General features: G+C 42.4%; 2 protein-coding genes across 2 annotated transcripts; both read left to right on the plus strand.

The window, feature by feature from the left end:
- Positions 1-2,309: 2,309 nt before the first annotated feature.
- LOC131880359 (attractin-like protein 1) lies at positions 2,310-12,322 on the plus strand (the record flags this gene model as incomplete). Its single annotated transcript, XM_059226969.1, is given in 14 exon segments — positions 2,310-2,481; positions 3,810-4,484; positions 5,130-5,382; positions 5,450-5,633; positions 5,711-5,929; positions 6,005-6,219; positions 6,574-6,918; positions 8,905-9,090; positions 9,312-9,692; positions 9,762-9,908; positions 9,979-10,121; positions 10,185-10,432; positions 10,799-11,289; positions 11,570-12,322. Coding segments are annotated over 14 exon segments (3,763 nt in total), but the record flags the coding sequence as incomplete, so codon positions are not given.
- On the plus strand, positions 6,970-8,904 carry LOC131880360 (uncharacterized). The gene has a single exon (XM_059226970.1). The coding sequence runs from the start codon at positions 7,228-7,230 to the stop codon at positions 8,416-8,418; it is 1,191 nt and encodes a 396-aa protein (XP_059082953.1). The 5' UTR covers positions 6,970-7,227; the 3' UTR covers positions 8,419-8,904.
- Positions 12,323-14,872: the final 2,550 nt, after the last annotated feature.

Below are 14,872 nucleotides of genomic sequence, written 5' to 3' on the forward strand. Positions count from 1 at the left end.
TTTCGAGGGTATCGAATTAATTATACCATGTCAATAGTGTACTGCTGTGTTCATACAAGACACCAGGTTAGAAGTCATTAGTGTTTCTTTTGAAAAATCAACCATCCTAACACGTTAATTGAATGATTACAATTGTCACCTGGTAAAAAGTGGTAAATGCGTCAAAAATTTGTTCATCAAAATTAGGTATAAATCTTTAGTTCGGTTTCTGTTGCACAAGATCTCTTTATTTTACTCCAAAACCAAGGTGAGATTGATCTAAATCAAAAGAAGAGACCTTGGTTCTACATTTATCCCAATTATCTCATTGGCACCATCTGGAATCTTGCGCCCAATTTAAAAGGTATATTTGTGGACATTCCCTTGTGTAGTTGAGCTGGCAAACAGCTATGAAAGATTGGACTCGATTCGGATGAAGGCGTTGGAGCTTCCAATATCACAACGTGAAATGTTCCGTTTTGTGCAATTTCTGCCGCTGAATGTCATGGCAACCATGGATTTTCATCTGCTTTCATTGGACAACATATCTTTGGTATATCACGATATTTCAGCCCCCTACCAAACTTAATCTAAGCCGCATAATTTTCCCCACTTGCATTGGATGAAACCTCATGATGTAGGAACCAAGCCAACCAACTCGTCATGGATGGTTGACCAAGGACCGCATTTAGCATGCAGAGAAGCTTTGAACAGCAATGCAGTAGTACGATGATGTTGGGAGGAGGTATGTTAATGTACTTTTTCCGTAACATATGGCTTCTCCTTCAATGTCAATTGATTTTCGATTTCAATCCACAACCCTTGGCAGTTGACACTCTATTCAGCATCGTTTTTGAGCGAACATTTGGCCTTTCGTGCTTTTTCCGCGTCATGATTTCATCTTGCGTAATAGCATCCGTCTCTATTTTCTGCTCCGATACTTTTTCGTTCATTTCTCTTTCATTAACTTGTTTTTTCGGTCGCCTTGAAGTGTTGAGACAAGCGATTAAACAAGGACCAATATCAAGCCACTTTCAACATCGTTCAATACCAAACATTCAAAAGTCATTGTTAAGAATATTTGTGGCCACCGTGTTTCAAGAAATGGGAGCCGTGAGGCAGCAAACGAGTGTTCAGTATGTCTTTTGTCTAATTTTTGGACGGAATTATCTCATGGATTTTTCTCTTCAGACTTACAGCAGTCAAAATCTAGTCATGCTTCGTATGAAATATCAAATACTCGTGTAATGGAATGCGATAGTGGGTTCAAATTTGATCATTGTTACCGACCAAAGAATGCCAAGCCTGGAGATCGTTGCCCAACGTTACCTTGGAAATGGGATCTACGTATGAACTGTAAATAGAATGTCGAAGCCATGAGTGACAGAAAATCTTTTTATTACTCCTAATAGCTGGAAGATTTTAATCTGCGCACAGAACTTGATAAAAAAGAATCGCATTCTCTTCTTCCATCTTGCTTGAATTTCTTTAGGTACCGAACCTCTTTTTATGTTTTACATATCCCTGAAAAAAGCATCATTACCATCAAAAAGATTTTGTTACCTTGAGCTGCAATTTCAAGATTTGGAGATAATTGATCTAAACGCCTATCTGTCTTGAAGTGGTCAAAGGCCTTGGGACTTAGTACAGTGAAGTACAGAGATCGTTCTTTTCTCACGATCATCAATCTTTTAAATCAAGTGCCTTTCTATGCATGTTTCTAAAAGCAAACGTAAGATGTTTTTAGGGCAAATATCAAATGAGATATCTTTCTTATAGCCACCTTAACTTGTACAATGCACAAAACTCTGATATGATTCGAAATGATGGATTCAGTTAGCCATCTATATTGATTGATTAATAATTTTGTTAGTGATTTTTTATTTGAAATGCCTATAATTTCAAACGTTCCAGTGTATCATTCCTTTATGTTTGTTTGACCCAAAATTCCCGCTTGATAAGAGTTTTTTCCCTGGTTCAATGCGCTTGTAAGCATATTAACAACATTTATTGGTTATACATGCATTGACGTATGAAATTCTTTATGTTGCTCCAGTGTTTTAATGTAATTTATGCCTTTTTCGAGAGAGTATTCTGTCAAAAATAAAAGAACCGTCGCAATAGTTCGAGTACTCTGCTTGATAAAAACTTTTTTCCTCGGTTCCATCTACATTCTTCATGTTGCTCCAGTGTTTTCAAATAATTCATCCCTACCGAGACTGAGCGTTTTGTCAAAAATAAAAGAACCGACGCAATAGATCCAGTACTCCTGCCTTCTCCCCAAAAAAGAAAAATGCTTAAACGTTTCCCTCTCCAAAATTGTGTTCCAGATTGAATAGTACCAAAGGTTGGTTAGCGGATGCCATTGGCAATTATACCGTGGATTCCAAATGCACCTGGCTCATCGAGTCTCCCATCGAGAATGCCAAAATCCGTCTTCACATCAAAGAATTCGCCACTGAGTGTGGATGGGATCATCTCTACATCTTTGATGGCGACTCGGTAAGTTTGAATGGAGCTCCTCGTGGCACTGAACTGCACTGAAACAATGGGAAGTTGTCTGACAACGGTAGAAACAAAAGTCGAACAAACCAGGCTGAACGATCGAACGTTATTCCTGTAGGTCTCTTGAACTGTAGGTGGTTCTTCAATTCCTCTGTCTCGTATCATTGACCTACATCCGAGAGTGATTGTTGATGTTTCAAATTATTGGAGATCTCTGAATTGTGATCATGATCTCTGTGTATTTTGTTTTTAAAACCTCCCTTGTTTATTTGAATCCAAATTCCATGTGATCTTGAAGTTTTCCAAAGCTCTTGAAATATTGCGGTTGAAACTAAGTTCTAATGAGATTTTTCTGAGAATGAACCGGGAAGTCTTGGAGTTAAAGTTTTTTTTTCCTCTGCAATTTTTCCTCTCCTGTCTCATGTGCTGGTGAACAGAGTTTCATTTTGACATTGTAACGAGGATATCAGCGATGAAGGGGAGCAAATTGCATTCGAAGACCTGACAAAGGCCTCTCTCAATGGTGACCTCTCTCTCTTTCTTTCTGCTTCTCTCCAACAAGCTAAAAGGAAAGCCCCTTGTCATCAAGGTCTTTCGCCTTTTAAGAGCAGACAGTCTCCATCTCCTCGAATTGGTCTGGGCTAGAATGATGGTCTCGGTGGAGATCAGAGCGAGGAGGAAAAAGTCGCCGATTCACGCCGAAACCCATAATCGAGTTACGAAAGTCACTTGGGGTTTGAGTCAATGGGCGCGTATGATTCTCCTCAATTGGAAGAATTCGATAATTATTTAGTATTGAGCAGATAGTTTTTCCCTTTCATCTGTTAGATGCTTGCACAATATTTTCCAAATGATTGCCCTATTGCCTGAAAAGTTAACGTTCGTTTGTTAGCAAGATGCTGGAGTAGTGTGTTATACTATTCATCCGTAATCATTGCTATTCATCGAAGATTGACCTTACCATACTAGTTTATCTGATTGAGACATTTCTCAGAAGCCGAAAAGAAAAGAACCCACCAACCGCACAGAGAGAACAAAAATATCTTTTAAGGTCTCCAAAGCTATCCTTCCAATAAATGATTTCCAAGAAAGGTTATAAAGAATGTCCACCTCTGACTCGCTTGTGTTCCCAAAGGAAAGAGAACGAACGAGCATCCTTCGTCATTTGTTTTTAAAAGATAGCTTTTGCAGGTGCAATTCCAAACGTTTTTCAACACGACCACACCTTCCATCACTTCCTTCATTATTCATGCCTATAGTCAACAATACAACGAACAACCATGTCTCAGAAACCTTTTATATTACCATTGTTTTGTTCGTTCCAGGTGTTTTCCGATCTCAAAGCCGTTTATTCGGGCATGGTCCGTCATGATCGATACCAAATTCAACGAGTGCCCGAGCTCATCGGAACTTCCGGGTCCATGTTGTTGCATTTCTACTCAGACGTGGCTTACAACATGACCGGCTTCAACATCACGTTCAGTGTGAACGCTTGTCCCAGCGAACGATACGATCAGACCTGTTCCGGGAACGGGTCTTGTGACGAGAGCACGGGCGAGTGTCGTTGTGACGAGGACTTCAAAGGACCGGCTTGTTCCATTCCGGCTTGTCCGAATAATTGCGCTTCCCTGGACAATGTGCCCCACGGTGTTTGTGACAAGCGCAAGAAGAGGTGTGATTGCTTTAGCGGCTGGACGGGTGAGTCCTGCTCACAAGCCGTGAGTAACGGCTATTGGAGCGTGCTGACCCGAGATGACCCTTCGGCCGAGGTGCCGGTCGCTCGGACCTCGCACGCCTCCATGATCGATGAGTTCGGTCAGATGTGGGTGATTGGGGGTGAGACGTTCGACCATCAGCCCAGACAAATGGTCTTGAAAGTGGACATCGACAACTTGGATGAGCTCCCCACAGCCACAGCTAACTGGCAAGAAGTGAAGGCCAAGTCAAATAAAGGGCCGAGTTTTCGTTATGGGCATTCTGCGGTCATCCATGAGAGAAAGGTTCGTACGGAATTAGGTCTTCTGTTTTCTTCTGATTATGACACTTAGTTTTGTATGCTTGTGGCGGAAATGTACCCAAAATCATCATTCATTCCATGATACAAATGCATCCTAGAATCGGGGTCTAGAAGTGACTTATAGTGTAAGGTTGGGTTGTAATAGGAGCAGCGTGGCCTCACGTTGGTTTTCGATTAGCGTGCTGCAACACTGCACACGCTTTTGTTATTCTTCGTGGTGGATGAAGCTTTTCATTCGGAGTATTTCTGGAAGCCCATTAAGATTGACGGTGGCAAGAACTAATTGCTTTTGACGTCATTTTGACGGAACTGCCAATTATAAAATGGCTTCTTCTTTCCATTGAGCATTGAGGCTCAAGATAAGGCTTTTGAGAAAAATATATCCTTTAAAACATAGCACGCACTTGTGATCTTTTAATCTAGGAGCTCTTCAATCTTAAATTGAAACTGCTACTACGAACTCTGAGTCATTTAACCACAACTCTTGTCTGGATTTCATCCGAATCCTCTCAAAAGAAAGAAAGCAATCTTAACTTATGTTCAATGGTTTCTCCCAAAACGCTAGTCAAGCATTGAGAGAAACCATGTCGAAATGATCTACTATAGAGGAAACTTGTCATTATTCCAGATATACATGTATGGTGGCACCATGCGATCCGGTCACACTTCGAAGGAGCTGTGGGCGCTCGATCTAGATTTGCTTTCATGGGATCGTGTGGAAACCGAGAGTGGCCAGTGCATGATCAACGAAGACCACAAGCTCTGTGGTCCCATTCACAGTATGGGCCACACGGCCACCGTGGTCGCCCATCGGATGATTGTCATCTTTGGTCATTCGCCCAAATACGGGTATCTTGACACTGTCCAGGAATATCATTTAGGTAGGAAAGACGTGGTTGAATGCTACGGAAATCAAGTTGGCTCACAAATGAACGTTTTGTTTTAAAGGCAGTAACGAATGGAGCATTGTGCCAACTTCTGGATTTCCCGTTCGAGGAGGATTTGGGCATAGTTCTGTTTGGGACGAGATCACCAACAAGATATACGTCTATGGAGGATTTGTGTCCAATTTGGCTCCCTCCGCGGTTATAACTAATGAATTGTTCTCTTTTGATCCAATCTTAAAGACATGGTAATTTACAATCAGAGGAATTTTGTACTCCATTGCAATGGATGGTTGATTCACTCCATTCCTAATTACTTTGGCAGGACTCGACATAGTTTTAGTGACTCATATCGCTATCTCCATTCTGCGGTGGCCTCACATGGTCTCATGATCGTTTTCGGAGGCAACACCCATAATGACACCTCCTTTAGTCACGGAGCCAAGTGCTTCTCCGCTGATCTTCTAGTCTACGATATCGTATGTGATAAATGGCATAGTGCACAAGATGTCATTCCCAAAAATCTTGACGTGGACCTGGCACGGTAACGTTTGTCCCCATTTGTGTTAGATTACTCATGGCAATGATATTGAAAATAATGATTATATTCATTTCACAGATATGGCCATACTGCGGTTCTCAAGAATGACACCATGTTGGTGCATGGTGGGTTCCATGGGGTACTGAAAAATGATTTGATCGCCTATCATCCTGGTGATTGCAACATGTTCAAAAATAGAGCCGCTTGTCTTAAGAGCAAAGTAGGTGTCAAATGTGTGTGGGACACGAAACGAGACCAATGTCTACGACATCCGGCTGATCGTCTTAAATCTGGTGAGTATACCCATCGACGCTCTCAATCATTGGTATAAATATTTTAGAGAACAGAATTATTTGGAATTTCGAGTTCTTGGATTCCTATTGTTGCAGAAAAAAAGATACGTTAGATCCTTACTGATGATTCAAATGCAAAGGTCTTATCGATTTTGGAAGTACTTGAGCAAACAGCTAAACTTCTCAAATTTTTTGTTTGTATGTGCTTTTGCTCACTGTCAAAATCCTCTCCTCGTTTGATCCTTCGCGTGAAAAAATCAAGTCTTATCTCTATTTACACAGTAAAATTCCCCTCATTTTTCAAGATCCTCTCCATTGTTCGAGACGCGCGACCGTTGTTTTACTCATTTTCAGGAGTGGAGACCTGTCTAAACCATGAGGCTCCAGATAACAGCACCTCTGTCTGTCAGTCCTTGGACACGTGCACTGCCTGCGTATCCACTACATCGGATTGTGTTTGGTGCCATGACCATTGTACGTGGAGTCCCGCTTGCGATGAGAAAGAGAAGAGAACCTATAAACGAACAGTGGACTGTAGGGAGGCGGGGTTAGGTACCACGCCCAAAGAGTGGTGTGGAGCGTTGCACTCTTGTCATTCGTGCTCTCCCAAACCCGGATGCAGTTGGGAATCGGCCAAAGTGAGCAAGTGTCGTGAGACGAGGAAGAAGACCACCAATGTGAATCACACCGAAGAATCGGGTAAGGCGAGAGAATTCCGATAAGGCTATTGACATAGAGGGGTAACGATTTGCTCATTTGGGCGAGACAGCCCAGTGTTTACCGTGGGTAATCTATGTGGGAAATGGATTTAGAAACTTGGAAACCAGTTTGCGCTCCAGAAAATGATTGCTTATTCGCATTGTTTTTGCTTCTTCTCCACCATCAATGTTCTTCACGCGTTGCGTCAGAGAAGTCTGCAAGCAATTGACGGAGGTCTGATCAATGCCAGAACACGTCCCTATTCAAGTGCTTGCGACTAGGTTAAGATTGTCGTTTTAGGCTTTCAAGATGAAGACCGTCTTTTGTGGAATATTTGTTTTATTGGTGAGCTTACAAGTGGAAGGAATCAAGGTTCCATCAGAGATCCCGGAAGTGACCTTCGATGATTTGAAATTGATCATCGCGGGTGAGAAATCGTCGGATCTTCTAAGAGTTGGGATAAACAAGAAAATCTCATGTTTTGGGGTTCAATTCGAAAATGACGATGAGATTCAGAAATCATTGAACGATTTGAGGACCCAAGCTCCAAGATGTTTTGATAAAACCCAAGGTCTGTCCGAAATCAAGATGTTAGACGGAGCCACTCGTCAAACGTACGCTACCGAACGAGGAGCCTATCCGGATTGTTTATCAAAGCCCATGCATCGTCTTTCCGATGTTTTCGATCAAATCGAAACGGAGGTGGTCAAACTGATCCAAGGGGGAACCCAAGCACTTCAATATCAGGTGGGAGACAAGGACTTTCATTTGAGAAATGCGCCCCATAAGGATCAGGTCCGTGTTTATCATCCTCGTAACGGTCAGACAAGGGTCCCTAAAAGTTTTATGGTACCGTTTCACCGCGATAATGGGCTGTTTCTCATCTTGACACCGGTTCCGGACCACCCTCTGATAATTGAGCTCGAAAGTGGCAATGCCATATCCACAGGACAGTTGGGACCATCCACAATCTTGGTTCTTATGGGACTTGGAACGTCAGACTGGTTGTTTCAGGGCGAAAAACGACCGGATTTTTGGGCCACCCCCCACGCAGTTCCATCATTTGATCCAGGAGTCAAAACTAGGACAGTTTTCGCCCGAATGAAAGTGGTGCCAAACGAGGCTGTGCCCATTTTAAAGACCAGGGAACTTGGACCCGAGCTTCTGACCTTCGATGAGGTGTTCAAAAGAACTTCAGCCAGTGGGGTGGAATCCTATTCTTCCTCAGATACTGAGCGCACGTTTGACAATTGGACTCGTACTATGGAACAGTCATGTGACGAAGGCTCGGCCTTTTGTTGGATGGGTTGTCTGAGCATACCCAACAATTGTGATCAAAAAAAGGATAACCTGACTTGCATGACTGCGGCTCAAGACCCTTGTTTTGGAGATTCCATGAACCCCTCTTGTCATTGGGAATGTGTCAAAGCCAAACAAGTCCTCCAAGAACCTCCAAATGAGAACTCATTTTGTCGTGGAGCCACGGATATGCTCATGTGAGGGTTCGAATCCTCCGGTAACCAAGGGTTCTGCATAATCCTCTTCATTCCCTACTGGACCCTGAATACGCGATGGAAATTTGCATGCGGATGCTTATTCACAATGAGTTTGGGATTCCTCATTGAATTCATGATTTTCTTCAGACGCCGTGTTTCTCGCACAGTCCTTGGCAAGTTCCGCAAGCTGTGGATGATAGCATGCTTCGGGGTCAACCTGTTTTTAGGCTATCTAGCCATGTTGGTGGTCATGACCTATTCTTTGGAATTATTTTTGTGCACCTGTTTTGGCATCATAATCGGGCATTATGTGTTCAATATCCGGGAGCCGGTGACCGAGTCCATCGACCCTTGCTGTGCTGCACAGGAGGATCACCAATCTCTTTCTGTGTATCATGTTGAAATGGACCAATTTGATCATCAAAAGAATTGTTGCACTAATTCTCACCAAAATGTACCAATCTGAAACGGCTTTTGCTTTTCATTGTAGGGAATGCTTGTCCTGCGTCTTGCAGTGAGCGAACCAATTGTATGAACTGTACCCATGGCCTTTGTATGTGGTGCAAGAACCTTCACATGTGCATCGACCGAAACGCTTACTTGGCATCGTTTCCGTACGGACAATGTATGGACTGGACCACGGAGAAAGACGATTGCCCTGTTCCCAGCAAAAATGGTGAGTCCCACATTTTTTTTCGTTTTCATTCCCTATTTCCAACTCCTTCAATACTGTGCGAATTATCTAGTTCTGCAATAACCTTCAAACTAGCGAGGCAAAGACCAGATAACAAAAAAGACATGTTTCCAATCGCAGCCAACTCTTATTGAACGTAATATCTTTTTTAATGAAAAAGAAAATCAATGTTAAAATGTCCTTTTGAAAAATTCGTGTTCCAGAAACTCTTCCTGACGATATCTGTGTGGGTTACCGGACCTGCAAATCGTGCCGCTCCAATCCCAGTTGTGGTTGGTGTGACGATGGATCTCTGACTGGGTTGGGCACTTGCATGGTGGGAGGAGCAGCTAGTCCACTGAAGCGAGTCAATCAAGGCGGTCATGGACATTTTGCCTGGGTTCCCGATGACCAATGTCCTCAGAGTGATGGGAAAAGTTGGCACTTTACCACTTGCCCGGATTGTGAATGTAACGGGCATAGTTCTTGCACTGTTGAGAAATCTACTTGTGACAAGCCATGCGACGAATTCACCGGCGGCGAGCATTGCGAAAAGTGTACCAAGGGCTACTTTGGCGATGCTGTGAATGGGGGTAGCTGCCAAGGTGTGTCTTGAGACAAGATTGGATCCATGGAGAGGGATTGAGTTCATACTTATTATTTACTCATTTCAGCCTGCCAGTGCAACAATCAAGCGTCGGCTTGTAACCACGAGACAGGGAAGTGTCATTGCACCACAAAAGGAATCATTGGAGATCATTGCGAGACTTGCGATAAGGTCAATCATTATTTTGGAGATCCGGTGAAGGATTCCTGTTTCTGTGAGTGTAACGTTGTGTAGTAATCGCGAAATTAGGTCGCTCAATAATAGAAACGACCTCACTCTTTCAGATCATTTGACCATCGATTACCAATTCACATTTAACCTCTCCAAATCGGATGACCGGCATTTCACCGCCATCAACTTCAAGAACGATCCGACCAAATCTGATGTGGATGTGGACTTCTCTATAACTTGCTCAGTCCCAGCCCGAGTAATTGAGAACACAATTGTTTCTTGCTTTAGTTATATGCTTATCATGTTTTCTGTCTTTCAGATGAACTTGACCTTTCGCCATGCTCCTCTGGAAAATCGGAAACAAATCAGTGAGGAGCAGCTCTACACAGATGTCAATTGTTCCACCTTTAAAGAACGCTTTGCAAAAGAGGACTTCTCTTTCGGTGATGCCTCCAACACGACATTCTATGTGTATGTTTACGATTTCGAACCGCCCTTATGGATCGTCATCTCGTTTTCTCAGCATCCAAAGTTAGATCTACTACAATTCTTCATAACATTTTCCACGTAAGTACACCACCCTTTCGAACAGAATTGAGCTGAGGTTGCCAAGGAAGTAACTTGCCAAAGTTGCGTGCATTAGAGTTTGAAGATTGGGTTGTCCCAGTTCCACCTTGAAATACAAAGGAACTTCCCTGCCTCCCCCCATAGTGTTTTTGCCATGATCAGCTGCAGTAGCTTTCCGTAATCATCATTGCATCATCGATATTTTGCGGAGTCTCATAGTCTTTGGGAAAAGATTGTAGTGATAAGTTGAACGAGTTAGTCAAAAACTAGTTTTAAACATGTGGAATGCAGCCCTTGGACATTGGGTAATGCTGCCTAAGGTCAGAGGAAATGGGCGCTGTCATCCTTAACGTGTTACTTTTGCAGTTGCTTTCTGGCTCTGCTCCTGGTGGCTGCCGTTCTGTGGAAGATCAAACAAAGGTATGACCGTTACCGCAGACGGCAAAGGCTCTTTGTGGAGATGGAGCAAATGGCGAGCCGTCCGTTTGGCTCCGTCCTTGTGGAACTGGAACACATTCCTCCGGACGCCAAGTCCAGCTCAAGTCTCACGGGCAATTCAGCATCGGCTCCCTCCCTCACCACGAGCACAAATCTCAATCCAGTCAGTCCGAGTGGTGAGCACCCTTCTGGGGGTTCAAATCCAGGCACTGGCGACCAAAGTGGGGGTGGGGGTGGTGGGGGTCAGGTGAGGAAACGCAAGCGGAAATCCTACCGTCCAAGTCCAATTGCATTAGAGCCTTGCGAAGACAACCGAGCTGCTGTGCTCTCCTTGGTGGTGAGGTTACCTACCGGAGGTCAACCCTATGCTCCTCCAGGCTACACGGGTATTGCTGTAGCGTCAGCTTTAGTTACCTTAGGTAAGATTACTTTCTTGCGAATTGCAAATGATCGTCTTTAGTCACGAATCATCTTTGTAAGGGTGAGAATGAAAGTTGAAGTTTTGGACATGAGCGAATGGCTTAAGGGCTCAGTACCGGGCAAATGCCAATGTAACCGTTTCATATTGTTTGTTCATGCCCTTTCTCATTATCATGAGCAATCAATTGTCAATGCCAGATTTTAAGTTTGATACCAATTAGAATTTCTTGTCAAAATTTTGCCAAGGAAATGAGTTGAACCTGATGGTTTTTTTTTCAGGGAATCCAAGAAAGACTAGTACTGACGTTTCCTCTCAAAAGTCCATGGAAGATCCGAAGAGGAAGGGTCGCAAAAGTCACCATGCCCATCCCTCTGACATTTAACATTTTCAAAGATACTGACCATTTTGTCAAAACAAGGAACCACCATTATATCCAGAAATCGAAGATTCATTCTGAAACTTAGCTTCAAACCAGTTTCTCTTAACCGACTTCTCCTCTCCCTGGTCCCAGAGTGACGAGACCAACCAGGAAATTAAATGCATGTTACTCAACTAGGAAGTACTTGAAAACAACAACAAGGCCGTTTCATAATTTCTCTTTCTCAAACGAAATATATTAAACCAAAGACATTTCTACAGATAGGCCTCCACTCACACTCATATCTGCATACCATCCCCCGCCCCTTTTACCTTGCCTAACCAAGTCCAAGAGGCTTATCTCTTGCCCCGTAATAGGCCCCCTCAAACCCGCGCCCAGAAAGTGGTTATAATAGCAAATTTCCCCCTGATATTACTCAGTATTCAAAGCCTCGCCCTGTTCTCGGTTCAATTAGATTTTTGACCCGCGATACCAGGAATCGAGATTATATATCACTTTATCCTAGGAACCACGAAATCTCAGACCCTTATCAACAATATCGTTTACTTATTCTTCATCAGTTTGGTGACCAAGCCATTATGATTAGATCCCAGTGTTCGTAGTGTATCAACAACATATTTATATTGTGATAATAAAAGTACTTGTCAAAACACACCATTTCTACCACTGACTTGTCAGGCGGCTCCCCATAATTTTGGGAGCCACAATCCCACATCCTACGAGCCGTTCCAATATTATTTATCATGTCGGTAGGGGATCTTTTCGTGACCTGTGGGAAAATGTCTACAATTGGTTCCCACGTAAACTGTAAGTAAAAAAGTCTATGATGGTAAACCGAACTTTTAACCGGTTAAAAGTCCTTAGTTACACAAAGTATCCCTTGACGGTAAAAATAAACCCGCAATATTTTTGGTTCATTAATTGCTAATATATGATTTTGATAAATCAATTGATATATTATGAATAGTAACTCTATATTGATGTCTTAATGTATTGCTTATAATGTCCCAAAAGTCGTTATATTTCCAGCCTAACGTGTCATTCTAGAAATCGTAAGACCAACTAAATATATATTCAAACGCGATATCAGTCTTAGTGTCCAACGTGTGTGCAGTAGTCAGGCTGTAGCGTGGCTTGTGTGGCCGTCCTTTTTTGCGTAAAAAGGCAAAGGGACGCTTTCTTACATATCTGTCTGGTCTAGTTGCGTGCTCCCATAACTCGTACACAAGACAAAAACTGACTCAATAAATCATGGAGGCAATCCGTGGAACACAAACGTAGAAACTTAGCCTTTCCTTGGAACACGGCACGTCAAAAGTGGACCGACCACGGGCTCTTAATAACAGCACGCCAATCTCAAATTGGGCCGAGGTCGTGCTCATTCGCTCTATCTTATTGCACTGAATTTACGACCAAAAGCACCTTTCCAACCGACCTTGTTCGGCTAAATTCACGGAAAGTGAAAGCGACCTCCAAATTAGACCACGTATCTACCTACTACATGTGTACATTTCTTATCGGAGTGAATCCCATTGCAAACCCTCATGCATGAACCCCATAGGTTGTGTTCCAATGATCCAATTACGCACAAGACTAATTGAGTGAGTAGAAAAGATGAATGTGAGAGACTACCCTAAGTCGTACACACCTTGTACTTCACAGTCCTTCACACCCTTCCTCATGGAAAACAGGACGAGTTCTGGTGAGTTTCTTCTTAAAATGATCTGTTCTCGAACCATTCAGATGAGCAATATGTGTAATTTGGACAAATGGACACCTGCCAGCTGCGATGGCAAAAATTCAAAAGATACTTTTTTTCAGACAGGGAACAATGATTCCTTTATTATAAATTTGGTGTTTGGTTACAATTTATATTGGTCTGGCAAGAGCTAGCATTTGCTGCCTTTGGAACGTTTTTTTTCCTTCATATTTTGAAGTGTTTTTGAATAAATCTAAAAATAGGAAACCTGCTATGCAAATACAATGCGAGACAATGCGATTCAAACGACAACTGCACAAAAACGTGCTCATTATTCATAAGCTTGTACTAATTTGAACATTTTCGTTGTAGGAAGTAGTTCCTAGTGCATACCATTCCTTTTCGATCGATCATCTTTCTCTTGAAAGTTTTGGAATCATATTTTTGGGCACCTCTCAATTGAGTTTTGATCTCCCTACATTATACTTCAATGTCAAAGTTGCATATTTTTATGCACAGTTCCTCAATGCGAGTATTGAAGTATTTTTTGAATATTCTTACAACCTGATACAGAAATGTGCTCTGTTTGATATTAGCGTTGTGATTAACGGTAGATGAAGAGTGATATAACCACCCTCTCAAACCTTTCTTTATGTTCTTCAGCTATTGTTAGCTACTAAGTATAACCTTCTTGGGGAACTTAATCTTTTAAAAATGTATGGCAAATATTTTCGGCAAGATTTTGTCAATCTTCCGGCCTCATCCACAACTAGCCGCCTGCAATAATATCTCGAAAGCACATTGGCAAATTTGATGGCAGAATTTTTTATGAATGATCATGATCACAAATCATTGAGAAGAAAGGCAGCTCCATCTAACATCAATACCAGTTCTTTACAAATCTACCGTACTTAGATATATAAAATAATGGTCAACCGGAATGCATTTTTGTACTTTTCATAGCCAACCAAGTCACAAATGTACACTATGTACATGCACCAATTACCAAAAATGAGTCTGATTGGTCAATCACCTCTAGGTAGCATCACTCGATGAACGTTAACACGCCCCTCTTCATTTGATCTTACTCAGCAGATTGTCGGGTTCCCTCCCTCTGCAGTTGAGTCTTCAATCTCATCTGGGATGGAATCGATAGAGTCCTGGACAAGTGATTCAAAGAAGAAGCATTGGTATAAGAATGATGGCTCTTTTGCATGATTGCATAATTTGCCAATTGTCCCTCACATCCCAACCCTGTCCACGACTTGCTTATTCATTCTTTGAGTCTCACTCTCAGTACGTTTATTCTACTAGTTCAAGTACTACAGTCCCCTGTGTTTCCCCTTGATTCAACGAATAAAAAAGGTTTGATAAATTGCACTCCAGAATCATGGAGAAACACAATGGATGTTGATTAACATGGAGAACCCAACGGGAAGTTGGCATTCGGGAGAGGCATACAGAAATGACTAAAAAATAAACCATGCGCGATTTGCCCGAGAT

This window comes from Tigriopus californicus, chromosome 5 (genome assembly GCF_007210705.1).
Source record: "Tigriopus californicus strain San Diego chromosome 5, Tcal_SD_v2.1, whole genome shotgun sequence".
NCBI classification, from domain to species: domain Eukaryota; kingdom Metazoa; phylum Arthropoda; class Copepoda; order Harpacticoida; family Harpacticidae; genus Tigriopus; species Tigriopus californicus.

Excerpts from the sequence above, each read along its gene's own strand:
- LOC131880360 (XM_059226970.1), top strand. The coding sequence starts at position 7,228 with ATGAAGACCGTCTTTTGTGGAATATTTGTTTTATTGGTGAGCTTACAA.